At 44.2% G+C, this 18,598-nt stretch overlaps 1 protein-coding gene across 1 annotated transcript in view; it reads right to left on the bottom strand.

The window, feature by feature from the left end:
- The window catches only part of LOC129152239 (uncharacterized), a 21,213-nt gene extending 3,420 nt beyond the window's left edge, over positions 1–17,793 (bottom strand). The window contains exons 1-10 of the mRNA XM_054730300.2: positions 17,709–17,793; positions 13,491–14,098; positions 13,340–13,413; positions 10,757–10,837; positions 10,587–10,646; positions 9,263–9,361; positions 7,337–9,143; positions 1,966–2,076; positions 405–683; positions 161–304 (exon numbers count right to left, since the gene is read on the bottom strand). Of these exons, the coding sequence (XP_054586275.2) occupies positions 161–304; positions 405–683; positions 1,966–2,076; positions 7,337–9,143; positions 9,263–9,361; positions 10,587–10,646; positions 10,757–10,837; positions 13,340–13,413; positions 13,491–14,058 (3,223 nt within the window). The 5' untranslated portion in view covers positions 14,059–14,098; positions 17,709–17,793. The remainder of the gene's footprint in view (positions 1–160; positions 305–404; positions 684–1,965; positions 2,077–7,336; positions 9,144–9,262; positions 9,362–10,586; positions 10,647–10,756; positions 10,838–13,339; positions 13,414–13,490; positions 14,099–17,708) is intronic.
- Positions 17,794–18,598: the final 805 nt, after the last annotated feature.

Consider the following 18,598-nt stretch of genomic DNA (forward strand, 5'->3'; position numbering starts at 1 on the left):
TGTTCTCGGGGCATTTTCTCTTGCTTTGTTTCATTTCAAATCCCCTGTGATGGTGTTTAGAGCCAAAAATGTTAGAATTGTGTCGATGTCCCAACATTTATGAACCTGACTGAAAATGAAAAATAAAGACGTTGACTTCTAATGATCACTAAAAAGTTACCTTTTGATTTTTTTGACTTTGGAGTAGAAGCTTTGTTGTAAGTTGTTGCTCCATGTGGTCGTTGGGTTGGTTCCACATTTGAACTGGGGACCACACCATGATGCTCTCTGGCAGCTTCTAGTTTGTTTGAAGGCTGGGACCTCACTGAATCAAAGAGAAGACCAGTTAGACCTTTTGGTTTCAGCCACTTGGATGTCTTTCAATTTGCAATTGAGCAAATCACATCTGATTATTATCATCTTACCAGAACTCTTCTGTGTTCTCTTCAGTCCGGTTATCTTCCTGGTTTTCGACAACTTTTTGGAAGCACCGCTTTCTCTCTGCAGAGTTGTGATCCGGTTTCTGACGTAGTCCTTCAAACCTTTCCAGGAGCGGTTCCTCAGGGCACGTGGCTCAGCTTCAAGGCACCGAACGCAGTCGACTTTTTGGGGCAACTTGTGCTCCTGAATGAACCTCATCAGGTGTTTTTCTACAGCTCGGACCTCTGCTTCATCCCATTTAGGTTTGGTTTTACACCGCAAGGCTGTGAGTGAATTAAAATGAGAAACTAGGTTGTCTTGAGGAGTGGATCGCAAAGATTTCAGCTTCAAACCAACACATTAGCCTTTACTGAGACATGCAACCCCAAATATATCTGGTTTGATAATGTAAACTTGCATAAAAAGCTAAAAAAGTCAGAAAAATACTTCAGCTTGTATCCATTTAAGAGAAATTTGTAACAATAATGCTGGATGTACAACTTCAGAAAATGTATATGAATTTTATTTCTAATATTGGCGACTGTTCGCCTGTAAACCTGATGCTCAGGATAATTGCATTATAATTAGTTATAATTAGTCAAAATTACCACAAATTTCTGTTTCTGTCTGTAAAAAAGATAAAGGAATGTTTGGACAAAGGTGTTGGGAAGGATGTAAATGAAATCTGGGTCGATACATCAAATAAAACGTCCGACTAGAATGTGTGCAAAAATAACTAAAACTCACTACTTAAGTTCCGTTATCTACCTTCAATAATTAATTGCGATCAATAGGTTTTTTTATGTGCCTGCTTCTGAGTGCTTAAGGATGGTTTTAAGTCTGTTTTTATCTTGTTGCATTTTATCTTATCTGTCATTCTTTGATGTAAAGCTAATTATGTGTCTGTTGCTGCTGCCTCTTGGCCAGATTATCATAAATGAGAATGAGCTATCTATCGACTCGTCTGGTTAAAGAGCAAGTCACCCCCAAATCAACTTTTTTCCTGATAAACTATATAAATGCGTGTCTAATCGTGCTACAGGTACGTGTAGTCAATAGTTTTGCACTTTAGTGCATTTTAGTTAAAATTTAAATTTTCTGCCTAAAACTGTCAAGTGTTGTGCCGTTGTCAGGTAAAAACTCTGCACTGTGTTTGAATTTAAATCTGCTATCACTATTGCTTAAGAGGTACCGTAGAACGTTAGCTGGTACCAAATGATGTCACAATGTTGTTGTGAGCCTGTGTGTGTGTGTGTGTATTTGTTAGCGGCTCCACCCTCTCGGTCTGCTAGGCAACAGCATTTGTTGCATTCTTCAAACAGGAAGTGGGAGTGGAGTAATACTCTGGTAGGGGGTGACTTGCTCTTTGAATAAAAAAATTTATTTAATTAAACAAAATACAAGATTGATTTAAAAATACTCATATAAAAAACACCCGTTTATATTATGATGCTATGTCTTTAATTATTCAAGTGACTTAAAATTCACCAAGACTTACATTATAGGGAGAAATCTCAGCCAAACAAAGAATTATAAAGTATTCGGATTACAAAAATAAATTACTACCTTTTCCATATTTCCTGTTGTATTCAGCAGTGAAGCTGCTTGTTGTTGTTTCCTGTTTATGACCGAGACATTCTGGTCCAAAGAGTGAACTGGAAAGGTCATAATGTTGGTCTGAAATAATCAGAAAAAAAAATAATAATAAAAAATTTTCATTTGAAGTAACACATCAACAGTTTTACCTTTTCGGTTAAGCAAGCATTTTTCTTCCAATTCTATGTTTACTTGCCTAAAATCACTAAATGAAGCTATCCAAAAACATGGTAATCTCTGAAGCCGGAATCGTTGCCATGGTGATGTTCTGTGCAGCTGGTCCAGTAGATATGTAACGTTAGCGCGTTCCTGGGATTCAACAGTCTTGCAACCCCGACACCGCAGATCTCGGATGGAGGTGTCTGGGCTTTTAGCTTTGTATATAACGCTGCTTACATGGTCGTCTGTGAAGCCGGAAACAGGTTCACAGTGTGGAGGCGCAGCTGGTCGTTTCACCACACACCGCATTCAAACTGGGATTACTTTAGGTTACTGTCGTAACCCCGGTTCTCTGAGTAATATGAGTGAGATGTCTCACTATGGGATACGCCCCTCCACAGATTCCTCAGAAGCACTTATCTCAATATGCTAATCCTGATTGGCCAGTGACCGTGACGTACACGTTACCTGCACCATTCAAGATAAACACCTCTTCTCGCTTCGCCCAGCAAGAAGGGTTGTCTGGTGAGACATCTCATTCATGTTACTCAGAGAACCGGGGTTACGACAGTAACCTAAAGTTCTCTGTCTTAACATTCGTTTCGATGTCTCACTTTGGTAAATGGAGACTCCCGTATTGCCAGACAGCTTATCCAGCGATCACCAACCCATAGGGGTACGTCTTGGCCCGCTGAGGACCCCACACCCTGAATTGTGTGGGTCATTTCACGGACCGAAATGTCAAGCTTATAGAAGCGTGTAAATGCAAGTGGAGAAGCCCAACTTGCTGCAGCAGAGATCTCCTGGACGGACTGCCCCCGAAAAAGGGCCCAAGAAGCAGACAGGCCCCTAGTAGAATGGGCCCTGAGCCCTACAGGTGCCTGAATAAACTGACAGGAGTAAGCCAGAGAAATAGCCTCCACAATCCAGTGGGAAAGCCGCTGCTTTGTGATGGGTTTCCCCTTACAAGGTCCACCCCATGACACAAAAGGCTGGTCCCCCCGCGAAGGTTCCCTGTCCGATTAACATACTCCTTGAGCGCGCCCAATCGTGCGCCAGCGCGTCCACGCTGAGTGGAGCGTCTCGGTCGTGCAGGGAGAAAAACAGTGGACACTGAGCATTCTCCTTGGAGGCAAAAAGATCCACTACGGTTGTGCCAAACCGGATACAAATCTGTTCCAACACTGCTGGATGCAGGCTCCAATCCCCGTACAGGGGAGTCCCTCTGGACAACAGATCAGCCCCCCGATTCAGAACACCCGGGACGTGGGTGGCTCTGATTGGGAGATGTCTGCTGCACCATAGGATCAGTCTGCGTGCCAGCGTGTGTAACCGCATGGAGCGCAGCCCCGCTGGTGGTTTATATAAGCCACAGTTGCGGTGTTGTCTGTTCTCACTAGGACATGACGGCCGGAGAGAAAAGACAGGAAGTGCCTCAGGGCTAGAAAGACTGTGAGGAGTTCCAGATAATTTATGTGTCCCCCAGAGCTCTCTGCTCCACACACCCCTGACAGAGTGACCTTCCAGGAGGCCCCCAAACCTGAAAGGCTTGCATCTGTCGTGACCACTTTCCTCACGAGAACCAACCCGAAAGGCATCCCCTGTGCCAAGAGGAAGGGTTGACGCCAACAGCGGAGCGCCGCGGCGCACGCTGCAGAGACCGTCACCCTGCGCGCTCTGTGGCGCACTGGAGAGAGTCCCAGAGAAGCCACCCAGCGTTGAAAATCTCTCATGTGTAGACGGCCGAGTGCTACCACTGAAAAGAGCGGTACCACTGAAATAGCAGACGCCATGAGACCCAAAACACTGAGGGACAACGCAAACCGCACCGAACTCTGTAGGCGGAAGCGCGCCAGGCAGAACGACAGCGCGTTCACGCGTGGTGCTGAGAGACGGGCCGTGAACGCCCCTGAGTCCAGATTCAGACCTAGAAAGGTTATTTTCTGGGAGGGGAGTAAAACGCTTTTCTGCCAGTTTATTCTGAAACCCAGACCACACAAGTGATGGATCGCAACCAGCGTGTGTGACGTTGCCTCCTCTCTGGACCGTGCCAGCCGAATGCCCCTCTCTCTCAGAGGGGCGATCGTCGCCTCGGTACACCTGACAAACACCCTCGGGCTCAGCGAGAGGCCGAAAGGGAGCACGGTATATTCACAACACACTCCCTGAAAGGCAAACCTCAGAAATTTCCTGTGTGGAGGGTACACGAGAATATGAAAGTATGCGTCCCTCAGGTCGATTGAGGTGAACCAGTCATTCTAGTGAATCAGACGCAAAAGGGATGAGAGAGTGAACATTTTGAATTTGTACTTTCTGAGGCATGGGTTCAGGGCCCTCAGATCCAGGATCGGGCGAATACCGGTCCCTCCCCGTTTAGGGACCAGGAAGTACCTGGAGTAGAACCCACCCTGAGACCGATCGGGAGGCACAATGCATATCACTCCCTTCTCTAGCAGGGAGGAGATTTCTCCCTGAATGATGTGAGCTGATGTCCCCTGGGCGTGGGAGAAACCGCTGTCCATTCCTCTATGTGAGTGGAGAGACACAGCCGTGACACGCGGTGCTTGTGGCAACTACTGCGCATACATGGGGGCTTTGTGCTTTGGCGGCCCTGGCGTACGGGGATGACCCGTAGCTGGATGGAAAGTCCGCCAGGGACCGCCCCAACCTGGTTTCGCTCATCTGCATCATTTATATTGATTTCTGCTGCACCCTTGACATTCTGTCTGGATGCGGCAGCGAACTTTTTAATGCTTCTTGAGCGTGACATCTTTGTGAAAAACAATGTGAGTGCTTGTGACGTGTGTTTTGAGCTGGCACGGCCGGTTGTACGTCCTGGCCCCACCCTGAACCGATCAGGGACTCTGCCGGGAGGGTCCCTTTAGGGTGGGAGAAAGCACCATGGTAACAACGAACAGGTGGAGCCGGCGAACGGGAAACTGCCAGCTGCAGAGTCGGGAGGGAAAGAACTCCATCAGGATGCTCTTTTCTTCTTTCTCACCTGCTGACCGCTGGGTCGGGTGGGTTGTCCCGTTGGCGGAGCGGCTTGGTTGCCGGACCTCTGAGGCCAAACTGGTTGAGGCTTTGAGCCCAAAGAAGCTGTTTGGACTGCTTGAGACTTCAGGCGCTTTGGGATCTGGAACTGAGGCTGGGCTCGGGCAGCTGCCTGAGGAAAAGTCAGCCGAGTTGTCGAAAGCCATGGGTGCAGGTGGGCTGCAACCAGCAGTTCCATCGGCGGCATGAGAAGCATGCCAGCCTTATCCTTACCCTCGAAATCCAGTGAGGAGGCTCCTTGGACAGGAGATCTGGAGCTGAAAGGGCGTTTGTCCCAAGATGATCTCACTTATTCGAGGAGCTCCGGGAAGGAGGGCAGGAGAGGCTTTGCCGCCCTTGTGGCCTGAGGCAGCTTCTTTCCCTCGTAGTGGGATCTGACAGCTTCAGTGACCACGGTGAGCCAAGGGATGTTGAGCCTGGTCGCAACGCATCGGCAGACTGACTCCATGTCCAGGTGGGCGGCCGGAGAAACCCCGGGAGAGGACGGAAAGCTAGGCGTGGAGGCCTGAGGGGGAGAAAAATGTCGTCATCCTCGTCCTCCTCTGAAATGAGGAGTTCCGAGGTGTCCTCGTCGTCTCCGTAATCCAACTCCAACACGTCCTCGACGGGGTGGCTCGGAACGGCCAGTTCGAGCTGTGAGTCCCAGCTATGTTCGGCACACAGTTCCGGCTCCGGGAGGGCATGTTCGTCGGCGTCCCCAGGCGGTGGCCCAGGGGCCGGCAGGCATGGGTCCTTCCCCGACAGGCTAGCTTGGCGCGCAATCCGCCGGCGAAGACTCTTCAGGGTGAAGCAAGCACAGCTCTCACATGACCCGGGGACTTCCAATGCTAGCTTGGTGTGTTTCTGGCCGAGGCAGCCCGAGCAGACCTTGTGCGGGTCTTCGCTCGAGATTTTGTTCCCGCAGGTACAGAGGCGAGCTCCTGCGCCGTCAACTACTCTGGTGGGAGGAGCGGCTTCCATGTGGACTAACTGGTGTGTTAGCCAGAGAACGAACAGATGCAATGAAGTGTGAAACTGCTCGCTGTGCCCCGAGCCTATGGTGAAGATCAGGACAGAAGGACAGTAAGTTAACGTTCGGCGACGGAGAGAGAATATTAGCTGGCTCCGTCTGTGAACAGTTGAGCTAACTTACCTGAGAGATAAGCTACCACCGAAGCGAGAAGAGGTGATTGAAAGGTGCGTGCGTTGGGACGCTTGCTACTTATAGTAGAAGGTGACGCGTACATCACAGTCACTGGCCAATCAGGATTGGCGTATTGAGATAAGTGCTTCTGAGGAATCCGCGGAGGGGCGTATCCCATAGCGAGACATTGAAATGAATGTTAAGAAAGAACTGTCGTTAGCGCCAAAGCTTAATTTGAGACTATTTTGAAAGGACGCGCTCCGGTAACTGCTAGGATCTGGAAACTCAATTGTTAAGCAAACTTTAGTTTAGCGCCAATGCTCGAGGTATAAAGCAAGAAAATCTAAGGCATAAGTGGCCATATGCAATTTAGAACTTCCCTAGATTACCTTTTTAAAACATTTGCTGTGCTGCAGCGGTTTTCTGAGCGGTTGTTTCGGTTCTGTGTACCATCTGGTTCCGAAAATGACCCTGCTGCGCAGAAGAAACGCAGTACCTCAGTGAGTACAGCCCAGTGTGAGAGTGTGTGTATGTGTTTGTCCGAGTCCAGCGCAGTTGACCCAGCCTACCCCAATAAGCATCATAGACAATGTAGTGTACACAAAGATTCTTCAGAACAGAGTTCGATAACTACATCAATCAACCGATGGACATTCAATTATATAATTCCTCAAAAACAACACTCTTTTTAAACACCATCATCTCGACTGGCTTCCTAAATGTACATGTCATTGCTGCTGTGTTCCTTGCAAGTTTCAGCCCCAGCTCTGTTAGCACAGTCCTGATGAAAAGGACTTGGGCAACCAATCACACCTTTTACAACGCCACGTCACATCGCATAATCCGTGGATGTGCACGGGCACAAAAACTAGAAAAATGTTTCTGAATTTTCTCCAACTACATCAGACATAAATAACGCTATTACCAAGCTAACTGTGCTTTGAACCTTGGCATTTGATCACTATTGGTCTACACATTAAACAGTGAAACTAGAAGAGTCGTTACCATCACACTCCACTCCAGCGTCGCCATGCACTGCTTGGGTCTGACGTTTAGGGCCAAAGATCTGTCTGAACTCATCATCACTCAGGTAAACTTTTGACATCATCGTTGCAAAATGCTGCCGAAGCTTGGGTAACGTGAGAGCTGCTGGCTTTTCAGCTCCACATTCTTTAACAAATATTTGTGTGCAGACCCACCTTTTCAGGGTGGAGGAGGGAAAGGGAGATGGTATACCGAACACAAACGGGTTGTCCTTAGGAACTCCACATTCTTCTCGAACGCTGATCAGAAGTTCGATTGCTGACTCAAACGAAGGCTTTAGTAAAACAGGGAGCATTCTCCCACAGTTTCCTTTGATGTCAACCCTGCTAAAGAATCCACACAGGGTTTTCTCCAAATCTGAGACGGATACGTCCATGTCATCAAGTAAATCAGACTTTTTCCGAGACCTGAAAGCCGTTAGTGAAATAGAGGTGACCTCTCTAGCTTTCCTCTTGTTGAAAACAAGGATCTGAGCCAGTACCACCTTGGCCAGAGCAAGGTAGTTCTCACTACAAACGTTCTCTTTGAGTTTCTCCTCAGCATCACGATGAACCTTCTCCAAGTGGTCATGAAGGCGTTTCACATCTTCAACAAACGGTGCATCATCTTTGTTTTTCTTTTTGGTTTCCTTGAGATTTCTAAAAGCACGTGAAGAAATGTGTTTATTCCATTTCTTTTGATACAAAGATTGAAAGATTTTGCAAGCCTCCTCTGCTTTGGTATCACCATATTTCACTGCAGTGCGCTCAACAACACTGCAGATCTTTTGTAGGTTGTAACCAACCTTAAAGGCCAGTGAGGGCGTGGTGAAGGTTTTCGTTTCGGGGTCATACCCTGCCACAGATTTCACGGCAGACACCACATTTTTAAAGTTAGAGGGCTGAAAGAAATCCTCCAGAGTCCGCATAGGAGTCGATTTTTGAGCCTCCAGCAGAAGTCTTGCTACCAGTCGAAGGTTTTGTCTTATGTACTGATGATTCTTTACATCGTCACTGTACTCACTAAACATCTGCTCTCCAAACTGCAAGAGAATCTGATCTTTTATGACAGCTTCGGTCACGTCGTCATATTGCATCTCACATAGGACGTTTTTAAAACCCTCACTCAGGTTTTCACAGTTTTTAGTCAGAATTGCGCACTGTGTAACCAATCGTGGCCTTTTATCCTTTGTTTCGTTTGCTTTCTCTGGTTTTTCACTGCACGTTTTCAGGTGCCTCCATACGTTTTTCTTAGCAAAGTTTCCAAAGCAATAAACACAGTGAACGTAATCTGTTGCTTTTTGTGGCTTTGTGGGTCTTGCTTGTACAGCAAGCTGTCCTTTTCCTGTTTGTAAAACATACTTGTTGTGAGCAAAGTTTCCCGCCTTTATTAGTTTTTTCCATATTTGTGTCCTTTCTTTTGAGTGCACCGGATGCTGGAACGCAACAGCAACTTCAGCTCTGTCACTGTGGATCACTGTAAGATGTCTTGACATTTTGAGCACAGGCTTTGAACAGAATAAACAGTATTTCTTTTTGTCAAAAATGCGCTTTCCTTTCTGGTGTGATATTGGCACAACCACAGTTTCTGAGGGCTTCTGTGTATTTGTTTGAGTGGTGCTTTCCTCTTCCCCAGCCTCTTTTTTGCAGGCTGTGTCCTCTGCAGGGTAATCCTCCGAGTCAGTGGTGTCCTCAGACACACAGTCTGAAACATTTCCATCACTTGTAGATTTATAATTAGATTCATTCTCATCCTCTGATTCGCTACAACTTTTTTCTACTTGCTGATCCTGAAATGTGAAAAAGAAAATTATAATCCAGGTGTTATTTCTTGCCTATTCTAACACTAACTTGTTTATTCATCATGAAAGTGGACTGATAAGCATGATGAATAACAAAAAATACCCACCACTGATTCGGCTGGTGACACTGGCTCTTTTTGCTTGTCGGACAGGCTATCCTGTTGGTCACAGGACAAAGACGGCGAACGATTTGCTGAATGTTGAGACTGAAATACAAAAATAAACATTACTCAAAAGTATATAGGAAATTCGTGGATTAAGTTTTGAGTTTCAACAGCCTAAGTCCTAAAAAACAAAAAAACGCAGCCATAATTAAAGGGACTTTACGGACTTTTGAAATTTTAAGCTCGTGATTGCCCCCTCAGGTCAAAAGCGGAACGGCAGCTTTAATAGTAGGCTCGTGCACGAGGCGCACATGCTGTACGTGCACACTCCTTAATGAAAATAACAGCTGAGACAGTCCCGCGTGTGTGTGTGTGTGTGTGTGTGTGTGTGTGTGTGTGTGTGTGTGTGTGTGTGTATGTGTGTGTGTGTGTGGTCCGGAGGACAGAGGACAAGAGAACACGCAGCTAATTAATTAAATAATTTGGTTCTGTACCTTTCTCTCCAGCACAGCCGACAAAGGTTTATGATGTGTCAGTCCTCCTGCATGCTCAGATCATTCCCTTCCCTTGCTTGAAAAATTGTTTCAAAATGAAAGTTGAACCCACATCTTTTTTATCTGTGAATTCAATGCCGTTCGGCGAGTCTCAAATAAAAATTTGGGCATCTTACTGTAAAAAAATATACCATTAATGTAAAAAAAAATCTCTTAAATAAACTATGTTCACACCCAGAATCAAACCCAGGTCTTCCGCATGAGAGTCCGACATCTTACTAAGTGAGCTAAAGCACCAGCGACATCCTTTGTATCTGTAACATTTATATCCTTGATGACAGCTGAAACAACGTTCAAAGAACGGTTCGGAGTGAAAATGGCTATTTTGTTGCTAATTAGCAGGAAATATCTAGAAGAAAGTTCTACAGAAAGTAGCTAAGGGTCCTCAGAAATGTAGCTAGCTTTGTCACTAGGCGTTAGGAACAGCGACAAAGTGGCACTGCCTCTCTCTCTGCTGCTAAAGCTACGGATAGCAAATGCTACGGGCGATGCCTGAGCGTGAACGCGCATGAAGCAGCCTGCTCGACCCGAGCATCTCTCTTTTTCTGTGATTTTACAGAAAAACAGGCAATCACAGTAAAAATGCCAGGGCTCATTCTACAGGACCAGGTCATTGCAGGAGAACGTATGAAGAAGACATTTATTATTTCTATACATGTTTTGGCTGTCACTCTTCCATAATGCCCCTTTAAGAATGTTGTCTTTGTAAAACACCTTATGTGCATCACTGTTGCCTACGTATTACAGCACAAACTACACCATAAATGACTTACCTGAACAGTTTTGTGTGACAGCTGCTTGTCACTGCTGTTACTTGGAGGCAGAGATTCCAGCTACATGGGGAAAAGATTAAAATCAACAGGCAGAAGATGTGTGAGATTACTCTTATAGAAATGTTTTAATAGACAAAAAAATAAAATAAAATAAAAAACTGAACACTTACTAGTACATCTACGTTCTCCAGTTGTTGGAGCAGCTGTGCACGCTGTTTTAAAATTGTTGAACGACGCTTTTCGATATCAGCCTGAAATCAAACAAACCTGAAGCATTACTCTGAAATACCCAGGTTAACATTTTCTGGGATGCTCCAAAGTTTGCTACTTTCACCTGAATTTTTCACATCATGTACCGTATTTTCCGGAGTATACAGTGGGGCAAAAAAGTATTTAGTCAGCCACCGATTGTGCAAGTTCTCCCACTTAAAATGATGACAGAGGTCAGTAATTTTCGTCATAGGTACACTTCAACTGTGAGAGACAGAATGTGAAAAAAAAAAAATCCATGAATTCACATGGCAGGATTTTTAAAGAATTTATTTGTAAATCAGGGTGGAAAATAAGTATTTGGTCACTTCAAACAAGGAAAATCTCTGGCTCTCACAGACCTGTAATGTCTTCTTTAAGAAGCTTTTCTGTCCTCCACTCGTTACCTGTATTAATGGCACCTGTTTGAACTCATTATCTGTATAAAAGACACCTGTCCACAGCCTCAAACAGTCAGACTCCAAACTCCACTATGGCCAAGACCAGAGAGCTTTCGAAGGACACTGGGAAAAGAATTGTAGACCTGCACCAGACTGGGAAGAGTGAATCTACAATAGGCAAGCAGCTTGGTGTGAAAAAATCAACTGTGGGAGCAATTATCAGAAAATGGAAGACATACAAGACCACTGATAATCTCCCTCGATCTGGGGCTCCACGCACAATCTCATCCCGTGGGGTCAAAATGATCATGAGAACGGTGAGCAAGAATCCCAGAACCACATAGGGGGACCTGGTGAATGAACTGCAGAGAGCTGGGACCACAGTAACAAAGGTCACCATCAGTAACACACTACAACGGCAGGGAATCAAATCCTGCAGTGCCAGACGTGTTCCGCTGCTGAAGCCAGTGCATGTCCAGGCCCGTCTGATTTTTGCCAGAGAGCACATGGATGATACAGCAGAGGATTGGGAGAAAGTCATGTGGTCAGATGAAACCAAAGTAGATCTTTTTGGTATAAACTCAACTCGTGTTTGAAGGAAGAAGAATACTGAGTTGCGTCCCAAGAACACCATACCTACTGTGAAGCATGGGGGTGGGAACGTCATGCTTTGGGGCTGTATTTCTGCTAAGGGGACAGGACGACTGATCCGTGTTCAGGACAGAATGAATGGGGCCATGTATGGTGAGATTCTGAGCCAAAACCTCCTTCCATCAGTGAGAGCTTTGAAGATGAAACGTGGCTGGGTCTTCCAACACGACAATGATCCCAAACACACCGCCCGGGCAACAAAGGAGTGGCTCCGTAGGAAGCATTTGAAAGTCCTGGAGTGGCCTAGCCAGTCTCCAGACCTCAACCCCATAGAAAATCTGTGGAGGGAGTTGAAAGTCCGTGTTGCTCGGCGACAGCCCCAAAACATCACTGCTCTCGAGAAGATCTGCATGGAGGAATGGGCCAAAATACCAGCTACTGTGTGTGCAAACCTGGTAAAGACCTATAGTAATCGTTTGACCTCTGTTATTGCAAAAAAAAGGTTATGTTACAAAGTATTGAGTTGATTTTTTGTTATTGACCAAATACTTATTTTCCACCCTGATTTACAAATAAATTCTTTAAAAATCCTGCCATGTGAATTCATGGATTTTTTTTCACATTCTGTCTCTCACAGTTGAAGTGTACCTATGAGGTAAATTACTGACCTCTGTCATCATTTTAAGTGGGAGAACTTGCACAATCGGTGGCTGACTAAATACTTTTTTGCCCCACTGTAGGTCGCACCAGCCATAAAATGTACAATGAAGAAGAAAAAAAAAACATATTGTGGTAAATGGCCTGTATTTGATATAGCGCCTTCTAGAGTCCTGGAACCCCCCAAGGCGCTTTACAACACAATCAGTCATTCACCCATTCACACACACTGGTGGGGATGAGCTACATTGTAGCCACAGCTGCCCTGGGGCGCACTGACAGAGGCGAGGCTGCCGAGCAAAGGCGCCACCGGTTCATCCGACCACCACCAGCAGGCAACGTGGGTTAAGTGTCTTGTCCAAGGACACAACGACAGCGACAAACTGAGCGGGCCTCGAACCTGCAACCTTCTGATTACGGGGCGAGCACTTAACTCCTGTGCCACCGTCGCCCATAATAGAAGTCGCACTGGACTATAAGTCGCCTTTTGGGGGAAATTTTATTATTTTTCTTAAAAAACCTGAGACCAAGCGTTTCACATTGCAAGACAAGTACCGGTAACAATAACAGAATAAACCATCAGGGCGCAGCTGCGAGCCACGGTCTCCAGCAGAGGATGGCCGTGCTTCAAACCCTCCCAGCGGGCAGGGAGAGCTCATTCCTGGGTCGGATCCAGCCCGCAGCAGCACAGTACACATAATTTGGTATATAAGTCACTTTGGTATATAAGACGCAGGACCAGCCAGACTATGAATAAAAGTGACTTATAGTCCGGAAAATACGGTAAATGTTAAATTAACTGCCAACCTCCAGGTGACAAAAGTGACATTTGATGTTTACTGTTAATAATCTCACCACTGAAGGCACATCTTTCTCCTGCTGTTTATTGACAAGCTCATCTGAGTATGAGGCAGATGGAACTGCAGCTCCTAAAATGAAAAAGACGAGGTAAAAAACTAAATTTAGACTTTAAAATCTTTTTTTAAACTATTAACATACGCTCTACCTTTACTCTGTGATGAGGGCATCCACCGAGCCTGCTTCTGGGATGTGGATGAGTCATAAGACGTGCTGGACTGATCAGGAAGTCTGTTTGCTGAACCCTGAACGAACAACGGGATGTGAAACGTTTCATAAGAGCTGTTAGCTGACAGAGGTGGTGGATTCTGGGATATCGAGTGCTTAACTCCATTGTTTGGCTGACGAGACGATGGCGGGGACATAGGTTTTCCTTGGCACGTTGCTACGCACTTCGATGTGTGAGGGACTTGCTGAGCAAAGGACATCAGGTGAGGAGCGCTAGGATTAGGGGTGCTATAAAAGAGGGAGTTTGATGGTATTGTGTCCAGGTGAGCAGCGTTCTGACTGTTCTCTACTGAAGACATGCAGCTCTGACCAGACGCCTGCTGCTGGGTGTAAAACAATGTCTGATCACACAGCGAATGCAGGCGGAGATGCTGAGAGCTGGTGAGCGGGTTGTTGACCAGTCCTTGTGATGAAGATGTGGGCCAGCCATTCTGGTCCATCCAGGTCTGACAGGCTGAGGGATTGTTATTTGCTGCAGAGTTGTCCATGACTTGTCCACTTAAATCTGTTTGTTCTTGTTTACATGTCCTAACAAAACAAAAGCCATTTTACACATTTTAATTTATCTCTCAATATTAATTTGACTTACCCTAACTTTTGAAAATACAAACATCTTGAGTTGCCATAAATGTTGTTATACTTCAGATTAGACAGCGGGTGTGTCCGAATCCAGAGGCAGGATGCTTACGAGTACGGGTCCTCGCCGGTCTGGCAGACCGCTAAGATCTCGCCTTCACCTCTACGGTGGCCCGTAGGTCCCGTCACAGCCGTGGCGGCAGCTACACGCAAAGGAAAAATGCTAAAGCTAGCGAAAATGGAGCAGGAATATTAAGGAGCTAGAGCAGCTTCACGTCCAGCAGCAGCGTTTGTTCACAACCGTTTTCAGGTAAAGTAACTTTGTTTATTCTAGAAGCTTTCAGGACTTACATGCTAACTTTAGATGGTTTCATTTATGTTTTAAGCTACAGAATGAACTTGTTAAACATACACAACACATTACTACAGAGTATTATCATGTAGGTAATTAATATAAACCAAATGCATTATAAATGTTGAATGCAGCAGGATGTTTTCTAATGTAAATTGGACCTTAGAACTTCTTTTGCATCAAATGAGGGTAAAACGTTTTAAAAAACAGGCTTTTTAATAAAACAGCATTGAAGTGTTTTCAATGTGCATTTGTTTATTCAACTTAAGCTTAATAATGATTAGATCTGTCTTAATGTAAATTCTCTGTAGATTTCCCTGCTGCTTTTATTTAAACTGAACAGAACCAGTGTACTGCAGGTTCTATGTTTGTTTTACATTTTTCTATAAAAAAAAACCTTTTTTAATCTATTACAGGTCAGCATGCACTGTGCTGCACATCTGCCTCTGTGCTGGTGAAGTTGTGGGTCTGGAGGATGAGTGTGAGGAAGATGTGTGTGGAGGAGGTCAGCGGTGCTCTGTCCTGCAGGAGGTACCAGCAGACCACCACTACTGTTAACAGACAAGTCATTCACAGAGATGTAACAGCCGTCGTCTGAGCCAGCCCAGCAGACCCTGTGGATGGACGATGGAGTGGACAGTGAGAGGAAGCGTCCCAAAGCTCTCTCTGCAGACCGTCCTGTATGATGTTCCTCTGACCAGAACCGTCCAGCCACGGGTCTGCTCCAGCCCTCCATCCACGTCTGGATCCTCCTGCAGCAGATCCAGCTGCACTGTTAAAGACTTCCCGCTCACTCAGTTTAAATAAATGATCCAGGAAGAGTCACTCAGGTTAATCCTGCTTTAACCGTACAAAACTGGTCCATACTGGTTCTGATCTGTAAATAAGTGTAACCTATTATAAATAATCTTGTCTACTTACCATCTTTTCATTTTCTGTTCATGTAACATGTTCAAAAACATCTGTAATAATAAAATTTGTGATAAAATCAATGACCAGAAAGAGTTATCAGTTAGTATTTGTTTTAATAAATGTGTTCAAATATCAAACAGCTAAATAACATTAACATGATGACAGTAGAAGGCCTCTTTCCCAGGATGACCACCAGGTAAAGCCTCTCCTGACCCTGGACACCTGCAGCCCTACAGAGAAAATCAGACCACAGGTGACAAAAAGGCAATAAACACATTTTTACATTTATCCACATGAGAAGATAAAACTTTTATTCTTCACACAAACTTTTTACTTCATTATAACGTGTCAGCTGTGTATATCACCGAATGTAAAACTACTTTTCACAGAAGAACTTCTGTGGTTGTGTGTAAACAGCTTCACTCTTCACCTCTAAGCTTAATAAAAATGCTTCTTTGCTCCGTTGTCCTTAAAACAAATGACAAGTTTAATTCGCCACACACACACACACACACACACACACACATACACCCACCCACCCACACACACACGGGAATAACAGGGACCTGTGAAACAAACTCGTTCTGGCTGATTTCTGCCTAAAATGTAATTTAAAAAACAAATATACAAACGAAAAATGTCTATAAACTGAACCGCTTTAAGCTTTTTAGGTTTCTACGGCTAGTTTTTAACAAACTTACGTTTAAAACTTCGTAGCTCTCCCCATTTTCTCTGCCTGTTGAAAATCCACAGCCGGCGCGCAAAGCATGCTGGGATAGCCTTGTTCTGTGAGGATACAACAGACCCGTCCTCGAAATGTGGGCGGAGCGAGGACGCGTCTGAGGACGCGAGAATGAGTATTCTTGGAATTCGGACAGTACTCGTCGCTGCTCTGTGACGTCATCGACCTCAAAATGCACTCTTACAAGCATCCTTCCCGTGGATTCGGACACACTCATTTAGTCTTGTAAAAGCAAGACACTTACTAAAAATAAGCACAACCTCTTTATGCTTTGCATTATTTTTCACTAATTTTATTCAATTGTTTTTCATCAGTTTGTACATTATATGTTCCTTTAAAGAGCAAGTCACCCCCTATTAAGAGTATTACTCCACTCCCACTTCCTGTTTGAAAAATGCAACAAATGCTGTTGCCTAGCAGACCGAGAGGGCGGAGCTGCTAACAAATTCACACACACACACACACACACACACACACACAGGCTCACAATGACATTGTGACATCATATGGTACCAGCTGACGTTCTAGGGTACCTCTTAGCCAATAGCGATGGCAGATTTAAATTCAAATGCAGTGCAGAGTTTTTACCTGACAACGGCACAACACTGACAGTTTTAGGCAGAAAAAAATGTAACCAAAATGCACTAAAGTGCAAAACTATTGACTACACGTGTCTGCAGCACAATTAAGACACACATTTATTTATAGTTTATCAGAAAAAAAGGTTGATTTAGGGGTGACTTGCTCTTTAAGCTCTTGAAGTTGCTTTTAACCAAAGTGACTATCATATTAAAGCCAACCTGCAGGTTTTTAGCTGAAACATTGATATTTTTAAACAGATTATTTTTTCTGATTATTTTGTTTTGCTTTACTGATACAAACAAGCATTTGTAAACAGATTCGTTTGGACGTGGTCAAGTACCCTGACTTCAGAGCAACTTTCTAAACATTCACCTTCAAACTTTCAGAATATCAACTCATGCGTATGGGTGCGTTTCAATAAATTCAATAAATTATAAATATAAGTTAAGGCACAGTTTTAAGTTTAATTACTTACATGGTAGAGGTGTACCTCCAACAAGCATTATGATGCACAAGTTTCATAATTAAGCTCTTGACTTTGTTAGAATAGTATAGATTTTATAAAAATCCCTCCTGGACGTTGCACGACACATTTAGCTTAGATATCTGTTGTATCAAGGTAAATGTTTACAATTTAAAATTGCATGGAAGCGCGGAATTACCACGTGTAAACAAACTGGGAAACAACCAAACAAATACCTAACTTTGTCCACAGTTGATTACATGTAGATTAATTTAAAGAAATGACCAAGACGTAGCCAATTCATTTCTCGTGTTTGGGTTTAAGGAATCGTCGCTCCGAATTGGGTCGAGTGATTTTGCTAGCTAGCTGCGCTAGCTTTAGCTGTTAGCTCGCTAAAGCGTGAAATATCTCAGGATTTTTTAACACAAAGATGCAAAAATATATAAAACAAGCATTAAGCACATTACATACGTTTATTTCTTAGACAATTGATAATAGAAAGAGAGCATACCCGTGATCAGCTCCTTGTTAGCTTCTCTGAGCTAACATGGCTTTTCCGGTTATTTTCACAATAAAAGCATCAACGCTACAAAAAGTACAATTTTACAAAGTAAGGTACATAAATGTAAAATAAAGTTTGAAACTGAAAATCATTGACTAAAACATTATTTGAGCAGTGTTAATAAAATCAAATTAGTAAAATATAGTACAGAAACTGGAATGAACATCCTTTCTAGAACTTGGAAAACAGTGCTACACAATGACAACACAAAAACCACGACGAAAAAAAAAACAGAAAAATAACGTAGGACAGTAGAATGAGTTAATTTGTCAAATGAACACAAAAATAAATCAGTAGCTGCTTTTAAGTCCAGAACTCTGCTGTAAATTTTCCTGTTTGTAATCTGTAATATTTTGCTGAATTAAATGATCCACTTTGTCGTTGCAGTGTTGTAATCCTGTTTCTGACATAGTCCTTTATGCGTTTCCAGCTACGGTTTCTCAATGCACCTGGCTCAGCCTCCAGACACACAACATCCTTCTGAGGAACCTTCTGTCTTTTAATGATGTCATCAGATGTTCCTCTGCAGCACAAATCTCTTCTTCCTCCCATTTATTTTTAGCTTTCTAATGCAAGACTGCTGGAGTGAAAAATAAAGTCAATAGAAAATGTTGCTGCTCTGTCATTTATCAAATCTAAAATTCAAGTAAAGATTTGATTAATATTCTGGTTCTATAAAGTTACTTAGATTTGTGTGGAAGACTTACAATACATTTGGGTTTAAGGCTAATAAATTTTTTATTCTAAGATCAACATTCAATCCAAAAAAGGAAGATGGCGCCCCCATGTGGGCAAACATATTCCCCATAGCGCCCTAGTCCTCAGGGCACGCTGACCTG

Source organism: Nothobranchius furzeri, chromosome 10, assembly GCF_043380555.1.
Source record: "Nothobranchius furzeri strain GRZ-AD chromosome 10, NfurGRZ-RIMD1, whole genome shotgun sequence".
NCBI classification, from domain to species: domain Eukaryota; kingdom Metazoa; phylum Chordata; class Actinopteri; order Cyprinodontiformes; family Nothobranchiidae; genus Nothobranchius; species Nothobranchius furzeri.